The sequence below is a fragment of the Cervus elaphus genome, chromosome 9 (assembly GCF_910594005.1).
Source record: "Cervus elaphus chromosome 9, mCerEla1.1, whole genome shotgun sequence".
In the NCBI taxonomy this organism is placed as follows: domain Eukaryota; kingdom Metazoa; phylum Chordata; class Mammalia; order Artiodactyla; family Cervidae; genus Cervus; species Cervus elaphus.
In genome coordinates, this window is record NC_057823.1 from 21,985,266 (window position 1) to 21,999,068 (window position 13,803).

Consider the following 13,803-nt stretch of genomic DNA (forward strand, 5'->3'; position numbering starts at 1 on the left):
CTAATAAGGCTGCCCTCCCCTGCGCAGGGCTGCCCCTTGTAGATTTCCAGGACACCCACCGTAGGACATAAGATCCCTGGGGGTTGTGGGTGTTAACAGGCTTTCCTGTGGCTCAGATGGTAAAGAATCTGCCTGCAATGCAGGAGACCCAGTTTCAGTCCTTGGGTTGGGAAGATCCCCTGGGGAAGGAAATGGCAACACACTCCAGTATTCTTGCCTGGAGAATTCCATGGACAGAGGAACCTGGCAAGCCATAGCCCGTGGGGTCACAAAGAGTCAGATACGACCGAGCGACTAATACTTTCAACACTTTGAATGGGCTGGAAAGCAGTCTCTTACCATCACTGCTCACAGAACATGAGTAAATAAGCAGCCTCCTCCATCTGACAGCACAGTCCTGGAACTTGGCCCTGGTTCACAGATGAGGAAGCTGAGGGAAGAGAGGGGCCTGACAAGGTGCCACCCAGCACTGAACAGGGGCAGCGAAGGGGGCTCAGGCGTCCTGATGCCCAGCCCTGGATGTGCAGGCAGGCCCATGGGGACACTGTTTTCCCCCAAAGCCTAATCTGGCTGTGTTTGTGGGTCACCTCTGTGAGAAGTGGGCAGACTGGCCCCCTGGCCACACCTGACCACGCTCAGTCGTTCCGGCTTCATCTGTGGCTGCTCTGGGCGGCCGCAGCAGAGTCAAGTGCACCCAGCCCTTCGTGGCCACAGGTCCCCCAGCCACAGATTCAGCCAGCCACAGAGCATGCCAAAAGGCAAAACCTGACTTGTGCATGGCAACCATTTACGTAGCACTTACACTGTGTTTACAACTAGTTACGTAGCGTTTGTGTTGTATCAGGTATAATAAGTAACTCAGGTGACTGAAAGCACACGGGAGGGTGTGTGTATGACATCTTATATGAGGGACTTGAGTATCTGCAGCTTTTGGTATCGGGGGGGGGGTGCCCTGGACCCAGTCCCCTGAGGATACAGAGGGACAAGTGTGGTGACAACCCAGACACACAGAATGTCTCTTTTGCACGTAAAACCAAAAATACTACCTGGCCTTTTGTAGTAAACACTGTGGACCCCTGGCCTATATCACTGTTGACTCATTTGCCTTTTAAATTGACACCCTGTTTACTTTAAGAAACTTAAAATCTCTTCACCACTGGATTGAAAAGCGAGTGTTGCTTTGCAAAAACAGAGGTAACCATAAAAATCAGAGAGAAGACCCCTCCCCCCACCATAAAATCTATCTTAATCAGATCCCAGAGCTGCTGTCACCTCCAGGGGAGAGGAACTAGTGTCGAGGGCTCCGGAGAGGGTCCCAGACCAGACTGTGGCCTGACCTGAGCAGACACCCAGGGTGCAGGTCACTTCCAGCCTGCAGACTCTGTAACTTCCAGGAAGCACAGAAGACGGGGTGCTTCTGGCCCACCTTCTGGGTTTGGGGGAGTGTGGGTTTGGCCAGACGGGGGCCCCACTCAGATTTGAGCCTGCCTTGGCTCACCCTGGCCCTCAGAGCCACAGCCGCTCTGTCTCCACAGGCTGCCCCCCGGATTACGTGCCTCCAGAAATCTTCCATTTCCACACGCGGTCAGACGTGCGGCTCTACGGCATGATCTACAAGCCCCACGCCGTGCAGCCGGGGAAGAAGCACCCCACTGTTCTCTTTGTGTATGGAGGCCCACAGGTGGGCACGCCCTCCCCCCATACTCCCCCTCTCCACCCAGGGCTTGAGGGGCCCCTCCTAGTGCTGCTTCCCGTCCCCACTGACCACACGGGATTCTTGGGGACCACCTGCTCGCTGCACAGCCTCCTCCCCCGCTCCACCTGCTGATACTCTACATCCCTCTGGGAAGCCCCCAAAACCCCGTCTATGTGTCTGGGCCACCCACCCAGCAGTGACCCACTCTTACCCTTGGTCACCAGCTTGGAGCCCTGGGCCCAGCTCTCTGAGAAGGGGACAGGCCAGGCAGGCAGGTTGGCAAGCAGGTGCATCTAAGACAGTGGTTCTCAGCTGGGGTGGCTGTCCCCCAGGAGACGCTTGGTGACATCTGGGGACATTTGTAGCCATCACAACTGGGGTGGGGGAGCTCCTGGCATCTAGTGGGTGGAGGCTGGAGGTGCTGTCAACACCCTACAGCCAGCAGGACACCACCCGGAACTTGATGAGGCCCGAACATGAATTGTGGTGAAGTAGGGGACCAGCATAAGCCACATTACTTGGGGGATACACCGCCTGGCACCACCAGCCTGCCAGCCTCCCCATCAGCTTCTGTGTCTGTTTCTAGATATAACAGGGGGGTAGAAAGGAGGCAAACGTAGCTGAAGAGAGAGGGGGTAATCCCAGGGAGGGCCTGGGGCAGCGGCCTCCTCTCGGGGCATCCATAGGCTTCATGATGGAGCGCAGGCCTCCTCTTTAGACTCACATCTGCCTTGCCTTCCCCACAGGTGCAGCTGGTCAATAACTCCTTCAAAGGAATCAAGTACTTACGGCTCAACACCCTGGCCTCCCTGGGCTATGCTGTGGTCGTGATTGACGGCAGGGGCTCCTGTCAGCGAGGGCTTCGATTTGAAGGGGCTCTGAAAAACCAGATGGTAATGTCTCTTCCCATTCCCTTCTTGTGTGGTGAAAGTGGGGGGACCTGGGGTTTGGGGGCGGCCCTGAAGCATCTTCCTCAAGGACAGTCCTGGCCAGGGTGTCAGTCCTAAGTGGGGCGGCCTATGGAACTAGAGAAATGTCCACTCTGCTGCTCAGCTCTGAGCGGTGCCCCGTGGGGAGACAGATACACATATGCCCCACCTGGTGCCTAATACCCAGATGCAGCCAGGCATGTCAGTATAGGCCCGATCAGCAGGAAGCCCCAAGGGCTACGCCAGACAGGCACTGGTGGCTGTGGAGGTGGTGCTAGCGGTGGTGAGGGTGGTGGGGATGGTGGGGATGGTGGGGTCCTGATGGTGGTGGGGGTGATACTGGTGATGAGGAGGAATTTGATGGTGATAGTGGTGGTGAGGATGGAGGTGGTGGTGGTGGTGGCGGTGGTGGTGATGGTGGTGGGGGTACTGATGGTGGTGGGGGTGATGCTGGTGATGAGGAACTTGATGGTGATAGTGGTGGTGATGAGGATGGAGGTGGTGGTGAAACACCAGCTGTTTGAGTCTTGGCACACACCAGGCCTCTGAATACAGGGCACCTCGCATCTCATTTCATCTTCACACCCACTGTAAAATCTTCATGTTAACCTCATTTTGGGGATGGGGAAACTGAGGCCCAGAGAGGGGATGTGACTGTATCAGAGCCAGCCAGGAGATGGCAGGGCAGGGTTGGTGCCAGGTCTGGCTGACCACCACCCTGAGAGGTTTGCATGGGGCCTGGAGAGAGGGTGACTTCCAGAGAGGGCCTCCTGCGAAGGAAGGGAGACAGTGGGGCATGGGCCTGGGAGGAGGCCACTGAGGGGTACCTGGCCTCATCCCCCAGGGCCAGGTGGAAATCGAGGACCAGGTGGAGGGCTTGCAGTTCGTGGCCGAGAAGTACGGCTTCATTGATCTGAGCCGGGTGGCCATCCACGGCTGGTCTTACGGAGGCTTCCTCTCGCTGATGGGGCTGATCCACAAGCCCCAGGTGTTCAAGGTGGGTCCCGCCCCGCCTTCTCCCCCATCTGCCAGCGCCCCCGTGCCCCTTGGAGCCCGCCCCCCCGGGGGAGGCATCTCGGCAGGGGCCTTGCCACGTGGCTGTTTCTCCCCGCAGCAGCCCCACGGGGCCGAGCCCCCCTCCTCATTGCCCGCCACTGCTGACCCCAGGATGGCGTCCGGCTGCACAAAACCCCGCCAGCAGCTCTCTGTGGGAGGCTGAGCTCGGGACCCCGGCCCCGGACGGGCAGAGGTGGGGCATGGTGTGGAGAGCGTCGGGGGAGGGGCCCCCAGGCCGGCGGCGCTGCCAGGGCGATGAGGAGGAGGAGGCAGGAAGGCAGTGGGCCCAGGGAGGGGCCGAGTCCAGCCTGAGCGCTCGCCCAGCTCACCCACCCTCCCACGACAGTGCACGGTCCACGGGGGAGACACGTCGGAGGGCCCCTCCCCGCCAGCCCCCGTGTGCATGCCCGCTCCTCATGTCCTCCGGGGGAGGCCCCGGGACCACAGGCCAAACGCAGGCTCCCAGGACGTGACCTCTGTGTGTATGTCTCTTTCTCCCGCCACCCCTTCACCCACGGTGGCCCCCAGGTGGCCATCGCAGGCGCCCCGGTCACAGTGTGGATGGCCTATGACACGGGCTACACAGAACGCTACATGGATGTCCCAGAGAACAACCAGCTTGGCTACGAGGCGGGTTCTGTGGCCCTGCACGTGGAGAAGCTGCCCAATGAGTAAGGCCCCTTCCGCCCGCCTGCCCGGTCACCAAGGCCGGCCCTCTACTGAAGCTGAGTTCTCCTGGGGCTGGGTGGGCATGGCTTCCACACCCCCTCTCTGTCTGCGCTGGCGCCCCCTCCTCTTCCTCTATCCTCCCTCCCTCACCGCTCCTCACAGAAAGCAGGCCTCCAGGTCCTCTTGGACCAAGGAGAGAGGGAAGCCCCCCAGCCCTGCCCCCAGAAACATGGAGAGGAAGATCTACAGTGACACTGCTTTGGACACCCTGGCACCCCTCACCTCCTAAGCACGTGGCCTGCTGTGGGCCCCGTGTGTTGGTCTTGAACCCTAACCGCCTCTGTCTTGCGGGTTCTGCCTCAGAACCCACGTCCACAATGGTTGTAAAACCTACGTGTGTTGGCCCAGCTGTGATATTCCATGTGTGCTTTGGGCACTGGTTTCTGATTCTCCCATTGGAAAGAAAATGGCAGGGCCATTTCTCATGTGCCTTTTGTCTGGTGAACGTCCACCCTGGCCCCACCTTTAGTACCAAGGTTGTTGTCCCAGACTGACCCCGTCCTGGCCTCTCTCCCTGCGAGGCCATTCTCTTCAGTCTAGAGGGTGACCTGGACTCCAGGGGCTGCCATGGTGCAGCCAAGCTCAGAACCCACAGCTCTGCAGCCACTTCCATTCACTTTTGCATTCATCTCAGTTCACTGGAATAATAAAAGACAGAAGCTTGGTGGTTGCCAGGGGCTGGGAGCAACTGCTCATGGGCATAGAGTTTGCTTCAGAGTGATGGAAATGTTCTGTAACTTAGGATCCACGTGATGGCTACATGACATTATGAATGCACCAAATGCCCCTGAATTGTTCCCTTTAAAATGAGTGAATTTTAAATCATGTGTCACCTTAGTAAGCTATTTTTATGTCAAAATTTCAAAAGGAATCAACCTCCACCACCCATGCCACATGTCAAGTACTTGGTAGCCACTGGTGGTGTTGGGTGGGGCAGGCCTAGCACATTCCAGAAGCTTCTGGGACCTCAGGGCATTCCAGGTACCACCAGCCACACCCTCCCCTCCTGGCCAGGCATTTCCCAGACATGCCAGTCACACCAGATCATTGGGTTGCTCCACCATCTGCTGCCAAGTTGCTGCTGCTGCCTCCTCACTGCCATGGGGCAGGGTGGGAGAAGGGGGTTCAGCCTCAGACCCTCACCCCAACCTTGTCTTCCAGGCCCAACCGCCTGCTCATCCTGCACGGCTTCCTGGATGAGAACGTGCACTTTTTCCATACAAATTTCCTCGTCTCCCAGCTGATCCGCGCAGGAAAGCCTTACCAGCTCCAGGTGAGTGGCTCCTCCCAGGAGCTCCCAGGGTGGGCAGCAGCGTGGATGGGGAGGGGGGCAGTAGGGGGAACCCATATCCCTGTCCCCATCCTCACATCTGACTGCCTGGCTCCTCAGGGTAATTGGTAATTACCCTGGCTCTCTGGGTCCCCGAGTCCATTCAGTAGATGTCTCGCGGTCCACTCCGCCCTCTGCTGGCCACCTCTGGGAACTTGGGGGAGCACACGCGTTATTTTAAACCAAGCAGCTTGCTTTGAAGTTCAGAACCCCACCCAGAAAGTATGAGGCTTGGTGGTGGCCGGGTGGGGGAGGGGTTACCTTGAACAGGGGTTGGAGAGGAATTCCCTGAGGAGGTGACATTTAAGGATGCTAATGAGTGGGGACTCAGCTAGGCCTAGGGGTCGGCTGTGGAGGACACTAGACACAGGAAATTAGTGAAAGGGAGCAGCTCAGCGACAAGAAACCAGCGTGGTTGCAGCCAGCAGAAGAGTTGAGGACCAGGGCCAGGTGACGAGGCAGGTGGGCCCTCCGGTGGTGGGCGGGGCTTAAGCAGTAAGGGCGGGGTCTCAGGCGGGGGCGGGCCCTCTCGAGAGGGTGGGGCTTCGGTGGTAAGGGTGGGGCTTTTGTGGTAAAGGGCCCGGCTTTGGGAGTGGGTCTCAGGGGAGGGCTGTATTTTTTCCTAAGGGTGAGGAAAAGTCCGTCATCTTTCAGGCAGCCATGTAGACATGCCCATGGGACATGCACCAGTCAGTTGTCCCAGCAGGAAAGGGGCCGGGAGTGGGGAGCGAGAGGCCTGGTGGACTCCAGGGGCGGGATGTGGTCAGGGGGTTGGTTGGGGGAGGCCTGATGCTGGAGGTAAGAAGGACAGATTTGATTACCTGCTGCTGCCACGCAGTCTTTCTGCTTCCTGGACGCCTTCACGTGCTCAGTCCTGTCAGGGGAGGACACGTTGCCATTCAACAGATGGAAACGCTGAGGGTCGCCGGGCAGGAGGGACAGGCCTCAGGGATCTATGGCTGCGCATGCGCGGGCCGACAGGGCAGGGGGGCGGCGGGGCTCCCACAGGGTGAAGAGCTGTTGGGAGCAGCCCCGCCCCGGCCTCACATGCACCCCCAGCACAGGCCAGCGGCAGCTGCGCTTCAGAGCTGAGGAGTCAGGCAGGGCCAGGGTGGATCCTCAAGTGTCCCTTCTGAGCCTGAAGGCCTGAGTCTCCTGGTTGGGGTAGCCCCTCTCTCCCTGAGTGACCACAGGTGGCAGGTCCTTTAACCTTGGGCCTGGTCTCCTTATCTATGAAATGGGCTTGATAACCCCTGCCTCTGAGAGGTGTTGAGGGTCAAATGAGTGCTCTCAGGAAAAACATTTGGCACATGGGGGCCTGGAGACTTGTGCCTCTGCCTCCCAGGGGAAGTTGAAAGTGAGACAGGATGCTCCCTTGGGGGGTGGGAGAGGGGGGATGGAGCACACCCACTTTGTGCTTCAGACACCCAGAAACACTTGGCCTGGAGGCTGACAGGCCAAACTTGTTCCCACGTCACATTGTTGCCACAGACCAGGCCCGCGACCGGGGGTTGGGAGCGTAGTGGGGAACCAGATGAGCTTCTCCTTGCCCTCACAGCCCAGGAGGAGGAAGTGACCAGGCACCCAGGACCCAGGGTGGCGTAGAGGGGTGGGTGTCTGTCCCAGGGCGTGCCACTGCCCCGGGCCCTGAAAGAGTGGGACCTATGAAGCTGTGGGAGCAGTAGGATCCAGGAATCCAGGTCTTGATCTCAGCCTGGCAACTCCTCTGAGCTGGGGACAGTATGATGAGACTTGTGACTCATCCAGGATGGATTACTAAGGCAAAGGTAGAGGAGGGGAGATCTCTGAGCAGTTAGATGTATTCCTAGGGTGTGAAGCAGGTCTCACACCTGCCCCAGGAACCCTTACTCCATGGCCAGAGGCAAGGCCTGCCTTGCTGTCTGTCACCATCCACCTGCTGCTACTCAGCCAGGTCTCGGACTGGGTGATTCCTTGGGTGTGGCCCCTGTCACCAGCACACTGCCACTTCCCTCAGGGGATGGTCCCACCCTTGGTTACTGAGAGGGCCCAGGAAGCACTTTGCAAAGCCTGGGGGGACGCCCTCCTAGAGCGAGGCCTTCCTGTAGCCTCAGTGTGTCCAATCCCCAGTGGGGCCTGTTGGTAAAATGCAGTGGCTCAAGTGGAGGGCAGCAAATGTCTCCATGATTTGAAGCCCCAGCCCCTCTGCTGATATGAGTTCCTCACGCTCCCTGGGTTTGGGGGACAGAGGAGCAGCACAGCTTCTCAAGGCTTTCATGTGTGCTTACATACCTGCATTATCTGGCCCAGGTCACACAGACCCTACAAGGTCTGAGTTTTTCACTCAGCTGTCATGGGGGGAGGCTGTCACCTGCCCAGAATCACTTGCCCAGCAAGTTGTCTGTGGAGGGGGGATTCGAACTTGGATCCCTCAGTTCCAGAGCAACACCTCTTCCCAGGGGGGCGAGGGTGGGACCGAGGCCCTGAGGGGAGATGCTGGGAGCCAGACTCAGAGGGCGAGGTTTGGAGTGCAGGGTCCTCGGTGCCACCAGCCTGCCTTCTCTTTCCACCCAGATCTACCCCAACGAGAGACACAGCATCCGCTGCCCCGAGTCCGGCGAGCACTATGAAGTCACACTGCTGCACTTTCTTCAGGAACACCTCTGAGCCTGGGGCCACCTCGGGAGGGGCCTGCACAGTCAGAGCACAAGTGGCTCCACAGCCGCCATCGCGCATGCTGGGGGCAGGAGGGACCGAGTGGCCTCGCGGGCCCCGCACCGCGCCTCCTCCCACCAGCCCGTGGGACTGCCTGCCCCGGGAGCCACCACCTTCGCCCCCACACCTTTGATCATTTTTGTTCACGCTCCTGGGTTTTTTGCCTGCTGCTTCTGGGTTGCCAGGATGGAGCACTGAGGCCAACGTCCACAAAGCACTTCCTCAAGCCATCCCTCCACTCCCCATTGTCTGGGAGCCTCAACTCCACTGGGCACTGGAGGCCTGAAGAGACTCAGAGAAGCCTGGCCTTTGCACCACTCACCCCCGGGGGCAGGGTCGGGTGGGGGATGGCCAGGCCTAGGCTCGGGCCCAGCCACAGGTGCAGAAGCATGCGGTTGCCTGTCCTCCCCACCTGCGCCCACTTCTTGTGATTTTTTTTTTTTTTTTTGGCGGGGTGTGGGGCGTGTTTTATTATTTAAAAGACAGAAAGCTAGGGGTGCCTAAATCTAGAATCTGGGTCTGCCGCTGGCCGCCGGGTTCACCCCAGCCAGCACTCGAAACAGGAGCCATGCACCCAACAGACCCAAGTAGTGCGCAGGGGAGCGGGCAGCCCTCCGGCCCGGCTCTCCCCCGGCTTTTAGGCAGGCTCTGAAATGTGACCGGCTGAGGCTCTGCTGGCCAGCAACTGCTGCCCCCTCTCCAGCCCGGCCATCTGGTCCCACGTTTCTGCCTGGCCCGCACTAACCGGGCTTCCAGGGTTGGGAGTGGAACCCTCCCCGCCTCAGGGTTATCCTTACTCTTCCTTTCCCTCCCGCCAAGAATTCTGCCAGGGGCGGGTTAAAAAAAAAAAGAAAACCCAACAAAAAAAAAAATCCCACCAGAGAGACGAACCACCTCTACATATTATGGAAAGAAAATATTTTTGTCAATTCTTATTCTTTTATAATTATGCGTGTAAGAAGTAGACACATTAAACAATTCCAGATGGAAGCGTTGCCACCTGCCTGAGGTTCCTTCTAAGCTAAACTCCCCAGGGCTGGTGATGGGGGTTCCGTGGGTGGGCAGGGAAGTCCCAGGAGGTGACTGAGCCAAGGGCAGGGCAGTCTTGGCAGTGGTGGGAGAGGGGTTGCTTGCTCAGCCTTGCTGCCCTGGCACAAAATAGCAGGGGGCCCCATGCCACAGCTAGAAGATGCCCAAAGGACAGTCTCAGAGGTCCTGAGGCAGCTCGTGGGTGCCACTGAGGGACCCAGCCCAGGCTGTCGTGGGCAGCCTGGCCCTGACTTCCTTTTGCATCTTTTCTTGTCCAGAGGCTTGATTTGGTGGTTGGAGCATCAGGACACGCCGACAAGTGGGGGCAGGGGGCGGACTCTTCGTCTGTCCCAACAGCTGAGAGAGGAGGCTGGAGACCCTGCCCGTGCCGAGCGCACTCGTGGTACTTGAGTGTCTAATGGCACAATGACCTCGGCCCCAGGGCCACCACCCGCTCCATCCTTTGCGAAGGTCCAATTTTATTTTCAATGGCTTAAAGAATAAACCAGGGACTCCCCTGGGTGGTCCAGTGGTTAAGAAACCATGCATCCACTGCAGGGGGCACAAGTTTGATCCTTGGATGGGGAAGTTCCACATGCTGCAGTGTGGCCAAAAATAAATAAACCAGTACAAAAGGGTACAGAGAGGAAAACGATGCCCTCCCCACCTCCACGAGAGGTAAGCCCTCCCCAGTCTCTCGTCAGAAAAATTATTTTTGGCTGTGCTGGGTCTTCGTTTATGTGCTCAGGGTGTCTCTGGTTGTGGCAAGCAGTGGCTACTCTCTAGTTGCAGTGGCTTCTCTTGTGGAGCATGGGCTCTAGAACATGCAGGCTTATGTAGTTGCAGTGCCTGGGCTCAGCAGTTTGGCTCACAGGCTTAGCTGTCCCATGTTATGTGGAATCTTCCCGGACCAGGGATTGAACCTGTGTCACCTGCATTGGCAGGAAAATTCTTAACCACTGGACCATAGGGAAGTCCCCCAGTCTCTCTTTTTAATACCTGCCTTCTGTTTTGCTCTGGGAATGCCATAATTTATTTTGCCAGGCACTTATCAAGGGATAGGATTATTCTGGGCTTTTTGTATAAATCAGGGGTCAACAGACTGTCAAGGACCAGAGAGTAAATATTTCAGGGTTTGTAGGCCAGGCAGTCTCCGTTCCAATTGCTCAGCTCTGGCCCTTGCAACTCAAAAGCAGCCAAGGGTAATGTATAAATGAGTGGATGTGGCTGTGTGCCAATAAAACTTTATTTACAAAGCCACACAGCTGGCCAAATTTGGCCCACAGGTTGTCATTGACCAACCTCTACTACAAAAGATCCTGCAACAAACAGCCTTGTACATGTTTTTGGCATGTCTGAATTTATAGGCTAATTTCCTAGAATTATTGAAAGGCATATTCATTTTTAATTTTGAAGAATATTGCAATATTGCCTTCTAAGGAGAACGCCTCCATGTACACACCTCTTGGTGAAGTGTGCCCCTTGTTCCATTCCTTCAGTGTTGCTCTTGTTCAGTTGCTAGGTCATGTCTGACTCTTTGTGATCCCATGGACTGCAGTACGCCAGGCTTCCCTGTCCTTCACTATCTCCTGGAGTTTGCCCAAGTTCATGTCCATTGAGTCAATGATGCCATCCAACCATCCATCCAATGATGCCATCCTCTACCATCCCTTTCTCCTTTTGCCTTCAATGTTTCCCACCATCAGAATCTTTTCCAGTGAGCTGGCTGGAAAAGGTGGTCAAAGTATTGCGACTTTAGCCTCAATATCAGTCATTCCAGTGAATATCAGGGTTGCTTTCCTTTAGGATTGACTGGGACGATCTCCTTGCAGTCCAAGGGACTCTCAAGAGTCTTCAGTACCACCTGTTATTTTTGAAAAGCTTAGGGAGTGAAACACAGCAGCTCACTGTAATCTGAACTCATTTTTCTTTTATGTGTGTATGAATATTTTCATGCTTTAAGGCACTTGTTTACTGCTAATCATTTGTCAACCTTTTTCAATTTCTTTTTGGCTTGCAGGATCTTAGTTCCCCAGTCAGGGATGGAATCCAAGCCCTTGGTAGTGAGAGCTCAGAGTCCTAACCACTGGACCACCAGGGAATTCCTTGCCCACCTTTCTTTTGATATGTTGGCTTCATTCATTTGTAGACACTCTATATATATGAAGGAAATAAGCTCATTGTCAAACATGTTGCAAACTGAACAATGTTGCTGATTTCAAAATGTTTGATGGGTAGGAAGCTCAGCCAATGAATGTTAAGAATCATCTCAGGAATAAGAATATATCTTGCCCATAATCCACTGTGAAAGTGGAGAGGCAACTCATCACAAGTCACAGAATGACAGAAGTTGATGAGAAAGGAGTCACTAGGGTTGCCCAGAAGGCTTGGCAGTTGGCAACCCACAACCATCTCAAGCAGAAACTTTTTTTTTGGGGGGGGGGGGCGGCGGCTGCCTTGTGGCATGCTGGATCCTAGTTCCCTGACCAAGGATCAAACAAGTGCCCCCTGCAGTGTAAGCATTCGAGTTCTATGCACTGGACCACCAGGGAAGTTCCTGTTTGTTTTAAATTAACCATAGACACATAAGAAGTTGCAAAAAACAGTGCAGAGTCTCATGTACTCAGCTTACATCTTACCTAACCCTAATACACTGTCATGCCAAGAACATGATGTGAATACAGCACAATGAACTAAACTCTAGACCTTATTCAGATTTTATCAGCTTTCACAGGCACTCATATATGTGTGTAGTTCTATTCCATTCTGTCACCTGTACAGATTCCTAGAACCACCACCACAGTCAAAATACAGAGCTGTTGGGAAATCCCCTGGTAGTCAGTCTGTTGGTTAAGACTGAGCTTCCACTTCAAGGGACCCAGGTTTGATCCCTGGGCCAGGGAACTAGGATCCCACATGCCTCATATCCAGAAGAAAAAAAAAAAAAATATATATATATATATATATACAGAGCTGTTAATTTACCACAAGGGAGTTCCTTCATGCACCCTCTATGATGTCCACACTCACCCTGTTTATGGTGTCCTAACCATGGAGACAGAAGCCGTGGCAGTTGTGTTACCAAATCTTTTTTGACTGCTAGATTTCATGTCATGATTAAAAAGCAGAATCTTGGGAATGATGGTTTTTTTCTTTAAATCCCTTTAGTTTTTTGTTTGTTTCTATTTTGGGTTTTGTTTTATAGGCAAAAAGGAAAAACAGAAACAAGAGGCCGGGGTTCAGTCTGAGAAGACAACACACATACACACACCTACCCCTCTTGAGGAGGAAACTCAAAACTACTCACAACCAAATACCTTGTCACCTACAGCGTTTGGCCACTAATTGAATCCTTCATAGGGATATGCTGAAGGTCAAACACAGGAGGTAGGGAAATGGAGACATCAAAAGAACTGCGCTGTGTGAAACACCAAATAGTCTGCTGTCCTCCAATTTATGGAGCCAATTCCTAACAGGTCCACGGCAGCCAGCTGCAAAGAGGGAAGCATTTCTTAACATGAGCAGGTACCCCCACTCAGAACAGGCTGTAAGAAATAAATGTGTTGTTTAAGCCAGCCAGTCTGCGAGATATTGTTGTAACAACCCAGACTAAGGCAAGGATCCAATCCTGGATCCCAGTTGCCTTTCGACGTCTTGGTCTCCTCATTCTGTGATGGTTCCTCAGCCTTTGTCTTTCATGACATTTTTAAAGAGAACTAACTGCCAGCTACCTAGGTCGAATGTCCCTCAACTTGGGTCCCTCTGGTATCTGCTCTGATCAGATTGAGGCCGTGCACTTTGCACAGAAATTCCACGGAGATGCCACTCAGAATGTCCTTCTCTGTATCCCATGGTGGCTCCATGAAGTCACCGTCTTTTTTTAACGACGTTGACTTTGCTCAATGGGCTATAAAGATGGTGTCGCCCCTCTAAAATTACTACTTTTCTCTTTGTAGCTATCATGTATCTCGGGGGGAAATACTTTGAGATAATGCAAAAATCCTCTTCCCCACCAGTTTTTAGCATGGATCCACGAATCTTGGAGTAACAATCAAAGAGTTGTTTGCTCAATGGTGATCTTCCATTTCCCTCATTCTGCCTACATGCATTAACCTGAATTTCAGTGGTGCTCCTTTATATCCTTCATTCGTTGTACACGTACTAACTAGAAGAGTTGAAGGGTCAGTCACTTACCTAGTGAGGGACGAATGGACCCCAAACCAAGAAACCTGTTTCAATTCCATCAACCCCAGAACGCTCCTGGGACTTCCAAGCCCCGCCCCCAAGATGGCAGCCCGGGTAGGAGGGGCGGGGCCCTCCGGATCACGTGGTCGCGCCGA

At 54.9% G+C, this 13,803-nt stretch overlaps 1 protein-coding gene and 1 long non-coding RNA gene across 5 annotated transcripts in view; one reads left to right on the top strand and one right to left on the bottom strand.

Annotated features, from left to right (window-relative positions):
* Positions 1–9,424, top strand: part of DPP9 (dipeptidyl peptidase 9) — a 38,615-nt gene extending 29,191 nt beyond the window's left edge. The window contains exons 17-22 of one of the 3 annotated variants that reach the window (XM_043911897.1): positions 1,536–1,681; positions 2,443–2,589; positions 3,470–3,622; positions 4,210–4,352; positions 5,572–5,683; positions 8,294–9,424. In XM_043911897.1, coding sequence (XP_043767832.1) covers positions 1,536–1,681; positions 2,443–2,589; positions 3,470–3,622; positions 4,210–4,352; positions 5,572–5,683; positions 8,294–8,386 — 794 coding nt within the window. In that variant the 3' untranslated portion in view covers positions 8,387–9,424. Of the gene's footprint in view, positions 1–1,535; positions 1,682–2,442; positions 2,590–3,469; positions 3,623–3,739; positions 3,875–4,209; positions 4,353–5,571; positions 5,684–8,293 lie in introns of those variants that run through there. The other 2 variants (XM_043911898.1, XR_006342658.1) reach the window with 2 other exon arrangements.
* Positions 5,240–13,786, bottom strand: LOC122699668. Of its 2 annotated transcripts, XR_006342660.1 has the most exons (4): positions 13,658–13,786; positions 12,781–12,954; positions 6,562–6,614; positions 5,240–5,894 (listed from the first exon to the last, which is right to left on the bottom strand). It is a non-coding gene; the product is annotated as an uncharacterized LOC122699668 (long non-coding RNA). The 2 variants fall into 2 exon arrangements; XR_006342659.1 differs by having other exon boundaries at positions 12,781–13,769.
* Positions 13,787–13,803: the final 17 nt, after the last annotated feature.